The sequence below is a fragment of the Cicer arietinum genome, chromosome 6 (genome assembly GCF_000331145.2).
Source record: "Cicer arietinum cultivar CDC Frontier isolate Library 1 chromosome 6, Cicar.CDCFrontier_v2.0, whole genome shotgun sequence".
Lineage (NCBI taxonomy): Eukaryota > Viridiplantae > Streptophyta > Magnoliopsida > Fabales > Fabaceae > Cicer > Cicer arietinum.
Genome location: NC_021165.2, coordinates 31036196 through 31051984, shown reverse-complemented (window position 1 = coordinate 31051984; position 15789 = coordinate 31036196). Strand labels below are relative to the sequence as shown.

At 30.1% G+C, this 15789-nt stretch overlaps 2 protein-coding genes across 2 annotated transcripts; both read left to right on the top strand.

The window, feature by feature from the left end:
- Positions 1-7652: 7652 nt before the first annotated feature.
- LOC101488456 (uncharacterized) lies at positions 7653-10690 on the top strand. The gene is made up of 3 exons (XM_004506582.4): positions 7653-8398; positions 8816-9547; positions 10405-10690. The coding sequence occupies exons 1-3, from the start codon at positions 7718-7720 to the stop codon at positions 10504-10506; spliced, it is 1515 nt and encodes a 504-aa protein (XP_004506639.1). The 5' UTR covers positions 7653-7717; the 3' UTR covers positions 10507-10690.
- Positions 10691-13387: 2697 nt separating this feature from the next.
- On the top strand, positions 13388-14422 carry LOC140920689 (uncharacterized). The gene has a single exon (XM_073369500.1). The coding sequence runs from the start codon at positions 13388-13390 to the stop codon at positions 14420-14422; it is 1035 nt and encodes a 344-aa protein (XP_073225601.1).
- Positions 14423-15789: the final 1367 nt, after the last annotated feature.

Genomic DNA, 15789 nt, shown 5'->3' with positions numbered 1-15789 from the left:
TTTACTTATGTTTTAAAAAATGCTATAATCATTCGAAGTTATTTAATAAATTATCATCAAATAATTTTAAAATTTTATAAAATTTATGGAATTAATCTTCTCAATAATTTTTTATTTATTTGTCAGTTGAATTTATTATTCACAATGAGCTATCAAACATAGTAATATATATATATATATATATATATATATATATATATGAAATATATTAGAGTAAGATATGAGAACATTAATTGAATCATAACCATTGAATTTAATCAAATGGTTGAGATTGAATATTTCTTAAATCTGCACTGCCTTCCCCACATGCACACTTGACTTTTCTATCTTTCTCTCGTTTTATCATTTATGACTTCTTGATTTTTTTTTATCATTTAGCGAATTATTAATACAACATAATGTACATTGTTAATATGAGTTTATATATCTTATGTTTTTTACAATAATTGTTAAACAGTAAATATAATTTATATTGTACTAAATCAAATTGGGATAACTATTGTTTGTATATTGTAGTTATAATTATAATTATAGTAAAATATTTAAAAAATAGGAAAAATATATAAACACGAAAACTGAAACAATATTTAATATCATATATATTATTTACCGTATTTATATGATGACTAGTATTAAATTTTTTTTTATATATAATTGAAACATCTTTTATGTCACATACACAAATTTATATTATTAATCATTTTAAATACTTTATTAATTATTAAAATATAAATTATTAACCACTTATTTAATATATATCTCATTAACTATTACAATATAAAATATTAACTACTTTACAGTTTTTGCGGTTTAGTGGTTAAAATAATATTCATACAAATAGTGGTTAAAATAATATACATTTTAGTGGTTAATGAAAAATTTTTAAAAATTTAAAGTAGTTCATGATATAAATTATACATTGTGTTACAAAAATATTTTTGATACAAACAAATTATTTTTTTTCTTAATTTAATTTTTAAAGCGAACTATACAACTATATACATACAATGTTCCGATAACAAAGCGGTAAAAAATAATATATTTTTTTAGAGAACCTTAATTTGGAGTGGACAAAAAGTTGATACTCCTTTTTTAGTTATATAAATCTTACTCCCTATTGCCTAAAGGAAAAGACAATGACTATTTATCGGTGACATATACATATAATTGTTTTCTGCTATTGTTTTTGTATTATGTGGAGCATGTTTTGTTTTCGAAAACAATATTATTTTTTTCAATGAATCTTTGTGATTTCCCTTGTCACTTATTGTAGTTTTTTTATCTCATAAAAATTGTATGTATATATCACTAAGTAGTATTCATTGCCTTCCATTTTAACAAAAAAATAAAACTTGTGTTTTTTAACTTCCAAGCATATGGATGGAGAGACATAAATGATAAAATGAGAGAAAGAAGTCAAAGCGTGCACGTGGGGAAGACAATGTAGATTTGGAAAATATTCGATCTTAACCGTTTTGCTTAAATTCAATGGTTATGATTTAATACTTTCATCTTTCGGTCTAATACATCCTCACACTTGATATATTCTTTACGGTTGTTCTTTTCTTCTATGGACATTAAATTAAATAGTATATACATTTGAATTTTATATCATACCCTTTCTTACGATTGTGACATGAACATCTAGAGAAAAATATAGAAAGATAAATAACCATATCTAATTAAAGAGAGAAAATATAGAAACACAATAAATAAATCTAAGAATAACTAAATATAAAATAAATAGAAGATTTTTTCTACTAATTTTTTAAGATATAAAATAAAAAATAGAGAGATCCGGAATTACAGGGAAAAAAGCAAGATGAGAAGCAACATAATCAAATCCAAAATTTGTTCTTTCTTGTTCAAATTTAGAAAAACTTATGAGAATAGGAAGATAAAAAAAAAAAAAAAAAAAAACAGATACGAAATTACAGTGAGAACTGAGAAGAAAAAAAATAATGAGAAAAATTAAAAATGCGTGGTAGAAAAATCAATTGTTATGTTCTTTCTTCTTGATATACTTCTTATCTTCCAAAGGCTTGATATTTTTTTCTTTTATTCTCCTATGGTCTGAAAAAAAATTAGAAAAAGAAAGAAGATGAATACAACCATAAGAGAGTAAGAAGAAGAATATATGTGTAATCGAACTGGTTTCAAAAAATCGAAAAGTTCAAATAATTATGCTTAAAAATGATTTTTTTTCTTAAGTTTTCCTAACTTTTCATTGTCACTTCAAATCTCATAAGAATCATAATGCAATCGAGCTTAGCAAGAAGAAATACTGGCGCATATGTGGTAAGGATTGAAACAAAATAGTGAAGGCTATGACTATTAGCTAATGATTTATGTGTGTTGTGGACTTGTAGCTATGGGCTAATATAAGATTATATTTTTGTTTGATGGTTTTATCCTATACCTTATATTTAACCTTTATTTTCCGCAAATGTAAGAAAATAATTTTTTTATTTGTATAAATCTTAAAATTTGTAATGTTTTACTATTTTATCATTTAATATTTTCGATAAAAAGCGAGCAATATTTTTTTCAACATGTACTTCGAATTTTTTTTAAAAATTTTTCAATAAAGAAATAATATTTTAGAATTTTCTTTTTAAATTTTTCGATAAAGAAGTTACACTCCAAAAATTTTGGAAAAAAATTTTCGGTAAGGAAATTACTTAAAAAAAAAAAAAAGAAATTAGTGTGTATCGGAAAACCTGTAAATAAGTTTTTCAGTAAACTCTTACTATATCGACAACTTTTTTTCAAATTTTTCGGTAATATACATTTTTAATCTTATGCATCAGAAAACTTATTTAAGGTTTTCGGTACACACATTTTTACTCTTTTGTACTAGAAATTTTTTTTAAAGTTTTTCAGTAATTTCTAAAACAAATTTTACCTACCAAGAATGTTTTTTGATTAGTCCAAAAATATTAAAATAGTAAAAAAAAAATAAATTTAAATTTATAAAATAATAAAAAATTAAAAATATATTTGACATTTTAAAAAATTCACAGGAATATAAATAAAAATACGAGGTATAGGGTGAATCAATCTTTTTGTTTTGAAAGCAAATTATTGATTCTACCAAACTATCCAAACCTATGAGTAATATAGGGCCTACCAATTTATACTCTACCAAATGTAGATACTATTTGATATGGATTATGTTTGTTTTAAAATATATGTTTTATACTAATTATTAATGAATTATGATATTTTATTACTTTATCTATTTATTTATTATCCGATTGAACTGTAATTATATTAATTGAAACAATTAAATCATAACATGTAAATCTCACCGGTTTGGTTTTTAGGAAATTGTTATTTATTAATAAACTCAATTAAATTTAGGCTAAATTACATTTGTGGTCCTTTAACTTAATCTCAGGTAACGTTTTAGTCCTTTATCTTTTTTTTTTCCCGACTTGGTCCTTTATTTTAATTTTAAGTGACAATTTGATATTTTATGTTTTAAAATTTCAACAATGTTATCCTTTTTTATACAAAAATTCAAAAAAAAAATTCAATCAAAACTCATAAAATTAATTATATTCTTCAATATAATACAAATTTCATCAAATTCGTAACGCAAATCTTCAAATAAACTCATATTTTCATACTTTATTTGAGATTGTTAGGAATAAAGGACTAAATCGGGAAAAAAAAAAGATAAAGGACTAAAACGTTACCTGAGATTAAGTTAAAAGACCACAATTGTAATTTAGCCTTAAATTTATGGATTTACCTTTTTTTAATCACATGTGAGTTGAATTAAAAAATAGACTAACTATAATTTTGTCATACTTTAATTTTGAAATGTATAACGCATACACAAGATAAATATTTTTTAATAATTAATTAAAAGCTTTTAATAAATTTTTTAAATAAAAATAAAAAATAATTATAAAGTAATAATTATTAATAATTATAAAAATCTAAACGAAACAAATGTCAAATATATACAGAAAATATAGATAATATGGAATTTCCATTGTTAATATATCTTTCATATCTATCGCCTATGTTTTCGAGCAAGACTTGCATTTTCGTTAAACTCGACCATCATTTTTAAATTGGAAAGTACTAATTTCTACAATATTATATTAATACATTATTTTTTTCAACAAAACTGATAACTATCATACACCTCGTTCTCTAAAAACAATGGTCCTATTCATACACTCAGGTAGTTTATTTTATTGAATTATATATCCTTGCCACCGTTTTATGCCTCTTAATTCTCTATTTCTTAAAAAACTCATTAAATTGATTTGAAACAAACTTCTGAACATTGTTAGTAATTTAGTTCTTATTTGATTTTCTACTAGAGTGTTCCATTCTTTAAATGTTTGAAAAGTTTGAGATTTATTTTTCAAAATATAAATCCACACTTTTCTAGAAAAATAATTAATCATATTAAGAAAATAAGACCCCCCTTATGACCTTCTAGAACATGCACATCACTTCCAAACTTAACTCTATGTTGTTTGTCTACTATGCAATGATAAAAAAATTCTATATTTATCCAATTTATCACCATTCAACAAATTTTGTTTTTTGAAATTCTAACCAATTTTTTTCTTCTAAAATGCCATAGTCTAATATGCCATAACTTTGTTTTATCATGTGGTGGTCGACTAGCCATCCAAGCATGAGCAATAATAATGGAACCATCAAGAATATACATACCATATGGTCATCATTTATAGTATTATATCCTAATTCATCAAACATGCATATAGATTAAAGATTAATTTCTATTAAGTTCAGGAACATTCCCCACACCTTGCAATAGGAGTTCACTATTAATGAAATATTTTAAGTGTATGAAACTCATACCTTGTACCTTTATTGCAAACAACACACTCAATAATGCATTGTGATGCAGTAACAAATGAAACTCATATTAATGTTAAAAAAAACTAGAACTTGCAGTTAACCAATTAGTGAGTACTTGAAAAGCAAATTAGAACGCAAATTACAATGCACCTTATGACATAAAACGTTACAATGAAGTAAACCAGAATGCACATTTTCACTAAGTTGCAACAAAAATTATATTCAATTAATAGAATTAAATATAACATAATTTTCAATCACACAAATATAACAGAAAATTAGCAAGAAAGAGCTTAGAAGAATTGTACACACAAAATTTGATTCAGAGTTTGGTCCAATAATAACATACATCTACATGAGAGAATAACTTTCACTGTAATGAAAGAATTCAAGTCAAGATTACAATAGAGAACCCTTGTTTATTGTCCCTTTCAATGTTCAAAATGAACAATCAACAAAACCCAAACCTTGAACACTATTTTTTCTGAAACCCTAGATCCCTCACTCTTGAATTTTTTTAGTTCTCACTATTATCTTAACAATAGTGTTTCGAATTTCCCCTTTAATTTTTTCATCTTCTCATTGTTTGATTTCAAAAGGTGCAGCTCCACCCTTTTTTACCTCTTTTACTACACAAAAAAATGAATAATGCATATTATATTTCTTAACTATCAAAGCCCACACAAAGAAAAAGAAAAAGGCCCAACAAATATATAGAGGCCCAAAGTGGTTAATAATTTGAAAATTTTATCCTGTACCCCTCTTTTATCTATGTACCCCCAAAATATAAAGGAAAAGACTCAAATACCCTCATATATAGTAAAATGACTATTTTTTCATTTCAACATTTTCGGAACAAGAGTGTCAAAAAACTATTTTTTGTCCAGAAAACTTTTTTCAAGTTTTATGGTATACAACTTCAACTCCGAAAAACTTGAAAAACGTTTTCTGGTACAGAACATTACTCCCAGAAAACTTATTTCAAGTTTCCGAAAAAGATACACTACCAGAAAACTTGAACAACATTTTCGGAAGCTACCAAAAAATTTCGTCCACAAGTTTTCCAATAGTTGATTGATTTTTTTAAAAATATTTTTTAAATTATTTTTTATTTTAATTTTTTATTATATTAGTATTTATTTAATTGATTTGATTTTAACTAAGTTTTTTTCTAGTAAGTAGGGCTAGAGGTAGAGACGACAAAGTTGTAGCAAGAATATATCTATCCATAAGGAGGATCGGTACACATAGACTATACACAAGAAGGAAGGTGAGGGTCGAATATATTAATTATTATTTATGGTACATTAATTATTAATTATTATGGTATATTAATTATTTATGATATATTAATTATTAATTATTTATGGTATATTAATTATTATGGTATATTAATTATTATGGTATGTTAATTATTTATTAATTATTTATGATGTATTAATTATTTAATGTTGTATTTATGGTGTGTTAATTATTAATTTATGGTATATTAAAAAAAAAGTGTGTACCGAAAAATTTGTCTTTTCCGGAAACATACCAGAAAAGTTGAAGAAAGTTTTCCGGTAATACATATTTTTTCATTCTGTACCAAAAATCTTTTTTAGAGTTTTCCTGTAAATACCTTATGTACCGGAAAACTTGTAAAAAATTTTTCGGAAATATTGTGTGTCCCGGAATTCTTCAAAAAAATTTTTCGAAAATTATCGGAAAACTTTTACTTACCAAAAATTATTTTATTGTCTTACAAAATAATAAAATAACAAAAGTAAGAGTATAATTGACATTTTCAAAAATTTATAGGAGCATAAATATAGAAATGGGAGTACAAGATCAATTTTTCTAATAATTTGAGTGTCATTTCTCACATCATTGAACATTTCAGACATTATCATTTATTAATTATTAATTTAATAACATGAGATAGTTGGTGGCGGTTGGTTGTGGAAGCTCCGCCATCGACCACCTTAAATTGTCGTAGTGATCATCAAATGTCCGCTGTCCACCGCCATGATGATGGCCAGAACTACACTGCCGCCAGACACCACTCCCATTGTTAAATTAATGATAAATAAAGTACTTATTGTTAAAATACTTAAAAACTATATTTTTTTAAATAACATAAAATAATTTTTTAAATAATTAAAAAACAGTATTTTCTTTCCTAAACAAAAAAAAATGTTTTAAAATTATAAAATTATATTTTGAAACTTATTTATCTTTTTAAATATTAATAGTTTTTGAAAATAATACAAAAAATAGTTTTGTAGATATTTAGAATTTTTTGTAACCAAACAGTTTCTTTAAATAATAAACAAAATTGTTTTTAAAAATAATAAAAAAAAAAATATTTTTGTAAGTATGGAATGGATATCCATCCATTAAAATATGATAATAGATGGATTGACTGAATTAATGAATTGTTTTAATCAATTGGTTATCATCTAAATCCATCTGATCCATAGATTTTGGCACCGTATCTATAAATCATAGAACTTGCCTTTTACCTCTAACAGAAGGTATTAATTTCTCAAAATGTCAAGATCTACGAGAAACCAACTTCATAGATGTTTGCAAAATATTTTTGGGATAGGAATGCTACTTAGCTTCCAAACACTTTATGGAAAGTTATGTGCAATTCACTATTCCAACACTTTAGCAAACTACAAAACAATCCCTTTCTCTTTTTCTTACAAACAACAAAAACAAAATGACATTATCTCAACCATGCTGTCCAACAAAGGAAGCTTCTCCCTTTCCTTTGTTCTCTTTCCATTTTTCACTATTTTATAATAACATGAAAATAATCAAACAAATTCATGTCCAAAAAAACACAACACCAAAGATATATCAAATTTTGCATTAAACAATGTGTGGTTTTGTTATGGCTTCAAAGCAAGAACCAAAGTTTCCTTTGAGACTTTTGGTTGACAAAGAAAAAAACCAAGTAGTTGTAGCTGAATCAAAAAGTGACTTAATAGACATTTTATTTAGTTTTCTCACACTTCCATTAGGAACCATCATAAGGCTACTCTCCAAAAATCAACATCATAATATTCATGATTATGATGATCAACCACAAGAGGAAAATATTGGTTGCATCAACAATCTTTACAAGAGTGTTGAAAATTTAAGTGATGGTGTTTTTTGGAACAATACATGCAAGGAAATGTTGCTTTGTCCAAGAAATTCTTGTGAGTCAGTTTGCAAGAATTTGAAGTTGAATTTGGATGATACTAAGCCTAAAAAGTACTTTATGTGTGGAAGGTGTTGTAGAGGAAGTGATTTGTTTTTGAGTACTTTTGATGGAGCTAGTTGTTCTTGTGGGAAATTGATGGACAAAGAAATGAAGTTGCATGGTGATTTTAGTGAAGAGGGTCATAATAATGAGGATGGTGTTTTTGTTAAGAAAGGAACTTTGTATTTGATTTTTAATGATTTGAAAGTGTTGCAAAACTCTCCTGGTAACTCTGTTCAGCAACTTATTCAACTTGGCTACAAAAATTTTAATAAGTTGACACAAATTTCCTTGAATGTTGGCTTGAATGAGGTATTCTTTCTTCTATAAATTTTCATTCATATTCCATGCTAAAATTTCTTTATACGATAGATGTAAGTTAAAAAAAATGCCGACTTTAGAGAGTAAAGTAAGTATTTTTTAATATTTATGAATATATCTGTTCTTAAAATTGCACACAAATATATACTATATTTTGAGATTCCTTATATTACATTTTAAATTGAATCTCAATTTAGAGGGGAAAAAATGTGTTCAAATGATTTTTATTAAATGCAAATGAATTTTTTTTAGGACTTATGTTTTTTTTTTTGATAAAAAATAACCTTCTTAAGTTCCATAATCTACTTGTAAGCTTGTGTATGGTAAAGATATGTGAAATAAGTTTTAGAAAATAATATGAAAATTTTCTAGTTTAATAATGTATTTATTCCTATTTTTACTTTTCAGATTTTGCACTTACTAAAGCAATCATTAATCTCCAAATCTCCTCTTACTGATGTATTTTTGGCAAATGGAGAATTTAAAAGGATGTACACTTTCTCACCAAAACAAGGACCAAAAATTGAAAATTGGACTAATATAAAACTCAAGGTAATGGTGAGAAAATCAAAGAAAAAGATACTATATGCTGAAGCAGAGGGAGATTTTATTGATTTTCTATTTAGTTTCCTCACAACACCTATTGGATCTATTCTAAAGCAATTGAATGGAAATTTTTCTATTGGAAGCATAGATAACTTGCACAAAAGTGTGAAAGAATTCAATCCTTCATGGTTCATAAGTCCTTTAGGTAATCCTTTACCAAATCCAAAAGTGGCTTCTCAATTTGGATGTATGAAGCAACCATTAAAAAATCTTTGTGAAGAATATAATCATACTTATTGGTATGGTAAAGGTGTGGTTAAAAATCATATATGTTATTCAAATGTGAATGGAGTGATTTCAAAGGACAAAAGTTTGATAAAAAATCCAATAGCCATGAAGGTTTTTGATCCAAGATCACCTTTTGGCAAAATTGAATATGCTTTGGGATTTGTTAAGAGACCATCATTATTTGTTGTGTGGGATGATTTGCATGTGACACCATTTGCAAATACTTCTAGCATTTCATTTTTGCACAAGATGAATGTACCATTGGATGATTTGGAGGAGCATATAGTTAGCATTGGAGAGATAGAGGTAACAATCATCCTCAATTAATTTTTGTTTAAATTACATTTTGGGTACTTTAAGTTAATTTTATGTTTCACTTTGATACTTTACATCAAACATTTTTATTCATTAAGTTGTAAAAGTTAGATATTTTGGTCCCTTAAGCTTAACTGTTAGACATTATTAGAAAAGAACAAAATGTATAATGTTTGTAACTTAAAAGATCAAAGTGTTTAATATTTATAACTTAAGTGACTAAAATAAAATGAAAATAATTTGAGGGATTAAAATGTCTAATTTGATAACTTAAAGGATCAAAATAGAACAAACAAAACTTAAAAATAATTTAAGGGATCAAAATGACAATTTAGCCTTAATTTCATTTGTCATGCAAATCTTGATGCTTGGAAGTATAATAATTATATCAATGAGTTAACTAAGAATTAGTTTTGGTCTAATGATCAATTTTGAAATAACCATTGATATTGCTATATTATTGTTAAACATTGATTTTTGTCTTTAAATTTGTGAGAGGATGTTACAATAGTACATAAATGTGTTGAAAATACTTTAATATGCTTTTTGTTAGTAATTTTGATTCTCAAGTGTCTTTGGTTAATTAATTTAATTTTTGAATATGTCTTTCTTTAATTAATATGATCTATAAAGTACTAATAAAAGAGACAATTAAAAATGTGTTTATAATTTCAATATATTCAAGAACTATAAAAACAATGTTTAATATATTTAAATATCAAAATAACTATTCATTCTGAATTATTATAAAATATTAATCATACTAACTCATAATAATCGTTGATAATATATAGTAAAACTAAGTGGCCCTTCCTATATAATGATTTTAATTATCTCTATATTGTTAGGCACTGAACCTATTGGGAGCTTCTTTGACTTCTTCCAAAGATGTTTTGACAGAAGGCTTGTTCCATCACCTAAAGAAGTCAAAGGAAGAAGCTACAACTTGAACACTTGTCTAGATGTTGATAAGAGGAAGACTAATATATATATACCCAGCAAATAGTTTCATTTCATAATTATGTTTCAACTATTTTGTTTCAAACTTGTATTGCTCTGTTTGTTAATGTAATTTATATACATGCATTTGTATGTTGCGATTATTTTTAATAAGTGGAAGTTTGGTTTCTTATGTAGGTTTATTTAAACATGATAAAGTCTTGACAATAATAAGCTCAATTGAGTAAAACAGCGTGAATGGATTGTAAGATACTATTAAAATAGAATATTAGACTTAATTATCTATACTCGATTATTATTATTATTATTATTATTATTATTATTATTATTATTATTATTATTATTATTATTGTGAAAGTCTATAGTGTTATTTTTAAATAAGACAAGAATAATACATTGTCTATTATGTCATATGACAAGAACTCATTGGTCATCATATAAGGTATTAAATAATCACCTAAATACATATATTAAAGTAACGTCGAAAGAAGCTTGATGAGAAGAGTGAAATGATGTTGCTTGTCGGATATCATCCTACCGGAGGCTACAAGTTGTTTGATGTGAGTAGTAAGAAGATCGTAATTAGTTGAGATGTGATCGTGGATGAGATACGACAGTTTGACAGTAGAAAAACTGCCATATCAGTTCGGGAAATCGATTTCTGCAACGAAAATCAACATCCTGGAGCAGCTGGAACTGTTTCTGGTGAGGTGGAAATCGATTTACCTCCAGGGGAAATCGATTTCCTGCAGGAAAATTGGAATTTTCAGCCTGCTGAAGGTGCTGTACAGCAACCTTTCAGAACCGAAACAGGTGAATCAAGTAGACGACCAACAAGGCAAAGAGGATTGCCTCAAAGACTTCGTGATTGTGAATTATTCTGAGATAGCGAGATCAACAATGAGGGTGATCTTATTCACTTCGCTCTAATGGCCGAATCCGAACCGGTGAATACGGAGGAGGCATTAAGCGATCCAAAGTGGATGTGTGCTATGAAGGAAGAGCTGGAATCAATTGAAAAAAAAAATACATGGATGTTGGTTGATTTACCGAAAGGTAAAAAGGCTATTGGTGTGAAATAGGTCTACAAAGTGAAAGCGAATCCGAAAGGTGAAATAATCAAGCATAAAGCTCGACTAGTTGCAAAGGGATTTTTGCAAAAGGAAGGGATAGATTTTGATAAGGTGTTCGCATCGGTAGCAAGGCATGAAACCATCCGGTTAGTTGTTGCGATAACTAATAACAACAGCTGGCCGTTATATCAAATGGACGTCAAATCAGAATTTTTGAATGGTCCACTTGATGAGGAGGTCTATGTTGGACAGTCACCTGGTTTTGTGATTCAAAATCAAGAGGCAAGGGTCTACAAGTTAAGGAATGCACTCTATGGTTTGAAACAAGCTCCAAGAGCTTAGAACAAACGCATAGATGGTTTTCTTATAGACATTGGTCTCAAGAAGTGCATATCCGAACATGGTGTTTATGTGAAGTCGGATGCAAGCGAAGGAGTAATCATACTTTGTCTTTATGTGGACGATTTATTGATTACGGGCAGCTGCGAAAGTTACATTTCAAAGTTCAAAGAAGAGCTTATGAGGGAGTTTGAAATGACAGATCTTGGCACAATGAAATACTTCTTAGGCATCGAATTCCAAAAGACAAAGTTGAGGCTGCTCATGCATCAAAAGAGGTATGCAATGGAGATCTTGAAGAGGTGTGATATGGAGCATTGCAATGCTGCCACAACACCAGCTGAGGCACGTTTACAGCTGTCCAAGAGTGAAGATGAGCAAGATGTGGATTCTACTCAATACCGGAGATTGATAGGATCATTGCGTTACTTGTGCAATACGCGACCAAATTTAGCGTTTAGCGTCAGTATTGCAAGTAGGTTCATGGCAGCGGTTTAGAGGATACTTAGATATGTGAAAGGTACTTTTGGCTGTGGAATTTTATTTCCTGCAAATGACATGGGCAAAAGTTGTGAATTACTCGGATACACCGACTCTAATTGGTACGGAGATAAGGACGATCGGAAATCAATGGTCGGTTATGTCTTTATGTTCGGAGGGGCACCAATGTCTTGGTGTTCTAGAAAGGAGCCGATGGTTGCTCTCTCTTCCTGCGAGGTGGAGTATATCGCAGATTCGTTATGTGCATGCCAAGCTGTGTGGCTAGTGAACCTGCTGCGTGAGCTGGACAGCAACACGAAAGGAGCTATTTTGCTGTTGATGGACAATGTTTCAGCCATCAACCTTGCTAAGAATCCCATAGCACATGGGAGGGGCAAGCATATTGAGATGAGGTTTCACTATTTGAGGGAATTAGTGAGTTTCAGACAGTTACGTTTGGGGTACTGCAGAAGCGAAGAACAAGCTGCAGACTTGTTGACGAAAGGCGTTACGAATGAGGCTTTCAAGAAACTTGTGATGAAGCTAGGCATGAAGAATATGGAGCATTTGAATTAAGGTGGTGTATTGGAAGTGATATATAATTCAAATGTAGTTTAGTGGCTTTAGGAAGCGTTTCGTAAAAGAGCTTATTTGGAAAAGCTGTTTTTGGAAATTTTCTGAGACAAAAATAGTTTTTTCTGTTTGGGCCACTTGTTTGGTTCCACATTGTACCCCATATAAATACCTTTGTGTGTATTTTTTGAAAAGAGATTTTTTTTAATGTCAATTTTGATACCATAGTGTAACAGAAAATAACAGAAAATACTCTCTTCCATAATCTCTCTCTTTTCTCCATCATCTTCTCAAAAAACCAAAGTTTTCAATTAGCAATTTTCACCATTGATTCACCCTCCACTCTTGATTGTGTTCCAACATTGGGTATCAAGAGCCTGGTTGAGATCCAATTTCCGCTGCAAACATGTCCGTTTCCAATGACAAAATTCCTACCAACCTTCCGATTCTTGATTCGAAGAATTATGACAAATGGTATAAACAAATGAAAGTTTTGTTTGGATATCAAGATGTTCTTGATATGATTACCGATGGCATTACTCCTCTTGATGAAGAGGCTACAACAGCTCAACAAGCGAAATTCAAGGAAGATAAGAAGAAAGACTACAAGGCCCTCTTCTTGATTCATTCTTGCGTCGATAGTGACAACTTCGAAAAGGTTGGCGATTGCGACTCGGGGAAGACAACTTGGGGTATCCTTGAGAAAGCTTATGCTGGTGCAGAGAAGGCGAAGGTGGTGAGGTTACAAACTCATAAGCGGCAATTTGAGTTACTTCAAATGGAAGACAAGGAAACGATTAACGATTACGTGACGCGTGTGACACGCTTGGAGAATCAAATGAAGTCGTGTGGTGAAGCCGTTTCCGAACAAAATTTTGTGTCAAAGGTATTGCATTCTTTAACACCAAGATTCGATAATATTGTGGTGGCGCTTGAGGAATCGAAGGATCTCAAGACGATGACGAAAGATGAACTTCAAAGTTCATTAGAAGCTCATGAACAAAGGATGGACGAAAGAGGAAACGATAAAGCCAAAGCGGAAGTTGCTTTGCAAGCCCGTTTCAACGAGAAGAATAAGAAATCGAAAGGGAAATGGCCTTCTAGAGGAAAGAAAAATTTCCAAAATTTTGATGAAAAAGAGTCACAAAGTTCAAGGAAAGGTGAGGGCAGTTCTAAAGGTAGTGGTCAAGGCAACTACAAGCCGTTCGACAAAAGTACCAAGAAGTGTTACAATTGTCAAAAGCTTGGGCATTTCGCAAGAGAGTGTAGAGCGAAACCAAGGGAGAATCATGCGGATGAGGCTAAGGTTGCTAGGCAAGACGTGGATTATGATAACACGGTTCTTGTGATGATCATGGAAGAGAACTACGTCATTAAAGAGGTGTTGGACAACAACTGTGACAAGAGGAAGTTGCTGGACAACAACTATTGCAGTGCATAAAAATCTGCAAAAACGCATTCAGAGAAAAGCGCAATGGTAACAGTTCGAGATGGAGTCCAAGGAAGAAATGAGTGGTACTTGGACTCAGGTTGTTCGACACATATGACAGGAAGAAATGATTGGTTCGTGAAGATCAATCAAGCCACACGAAGTAGAGTGAAATTCGCGGGTGATACGACATTAGCGGCCGACGGTGTCGGTGATGTTTTGACCATGAGAAGGGATGGTGGTCATTCCTTGATCAAAGATGTATTGTACATTCCAGGAATCGAGTGTAATCTCTTGAGTATTGGCCAATTGCTTGAGAGGAATTACATGATTCGAACGGAAAACAAGGTTTTGCGCGTTTTGGACCAAAACGGTGTTTTGATCCTTAAGGCTCCTATGGCTGCCAATAGGACTTTCAAGATTGAGTTGGAAATCATGGAGCATAGGTGCTTAGCTACAGCGGCAAGTCGTGATGAATGGTTGTGGCACTACCGTCTTGGACACTTGAATTTTTGAGATCTCGACGCGTTGCAAAAGTATGAGATGGTGACCGGATTGCCTAGTATCAATGTTCTAGCTGAGATATGTGAAGAGTGTGTACAAGGGAAGCAACACAAGAATAGTTTCAGCAAAGATGCATGTTATAGGACCAAACATCATCTTGAGGTGGTGTATTCCGATGTGTGCGAACCGATGCAAGTCAGTTCGTATGGAGGTAATCGATACTTTGCCATATTTATCGATGGTTTTAGTAGGAAGTTGTGGATTTATCTCATAAAGAGGAAGGATGAGGTGTTTGAGGTGTTCAAACGATTTAAATCCATGGTTGAGCGGCAAAGCGGTCACAAACTCAAAATTCTCAAAACCGATGGCGGAAGCGAATTTACTTCGAGTAAATTTGGGAAGTATTGTGATGATGAGGGTATAGTGCGTGAGGTTGTACCACCCTATATGCCTCAGCAAAATGGCGTGACCGAGAGAAAAAATCGGACAATTATGAACATGGTGCGTAGCATGTTGAAAGGGAAGAATTTGCCGAAAGAGCTTTGGGGAGAAGTTGTTGCTACAGCCGCCTATGTGTTGAATAGGTGTCCAACAAAGAAGCTGGGAAAGGTGATTCCAAAAGAGGTATGGTCCGAATTCAAACTGAATTTGAGTCATTTGCGCATTTTCGGTTCGGTAGCATTTCGACATATTTCGGGACAACTTCGAAAGAAGCTTGATGAGAAGAGTGAAATGATGTTGCTTGTCGGATATCATCCTACTGGAGGCTACAAGTTGTTTGATGTGAGTAGCAAGAAGATCGTAATTAGTCGAGATGTGATCGTGGATGAGATACGACAGTTTGACAGTAGAAAAATTGCCATATCTGTTCGGGA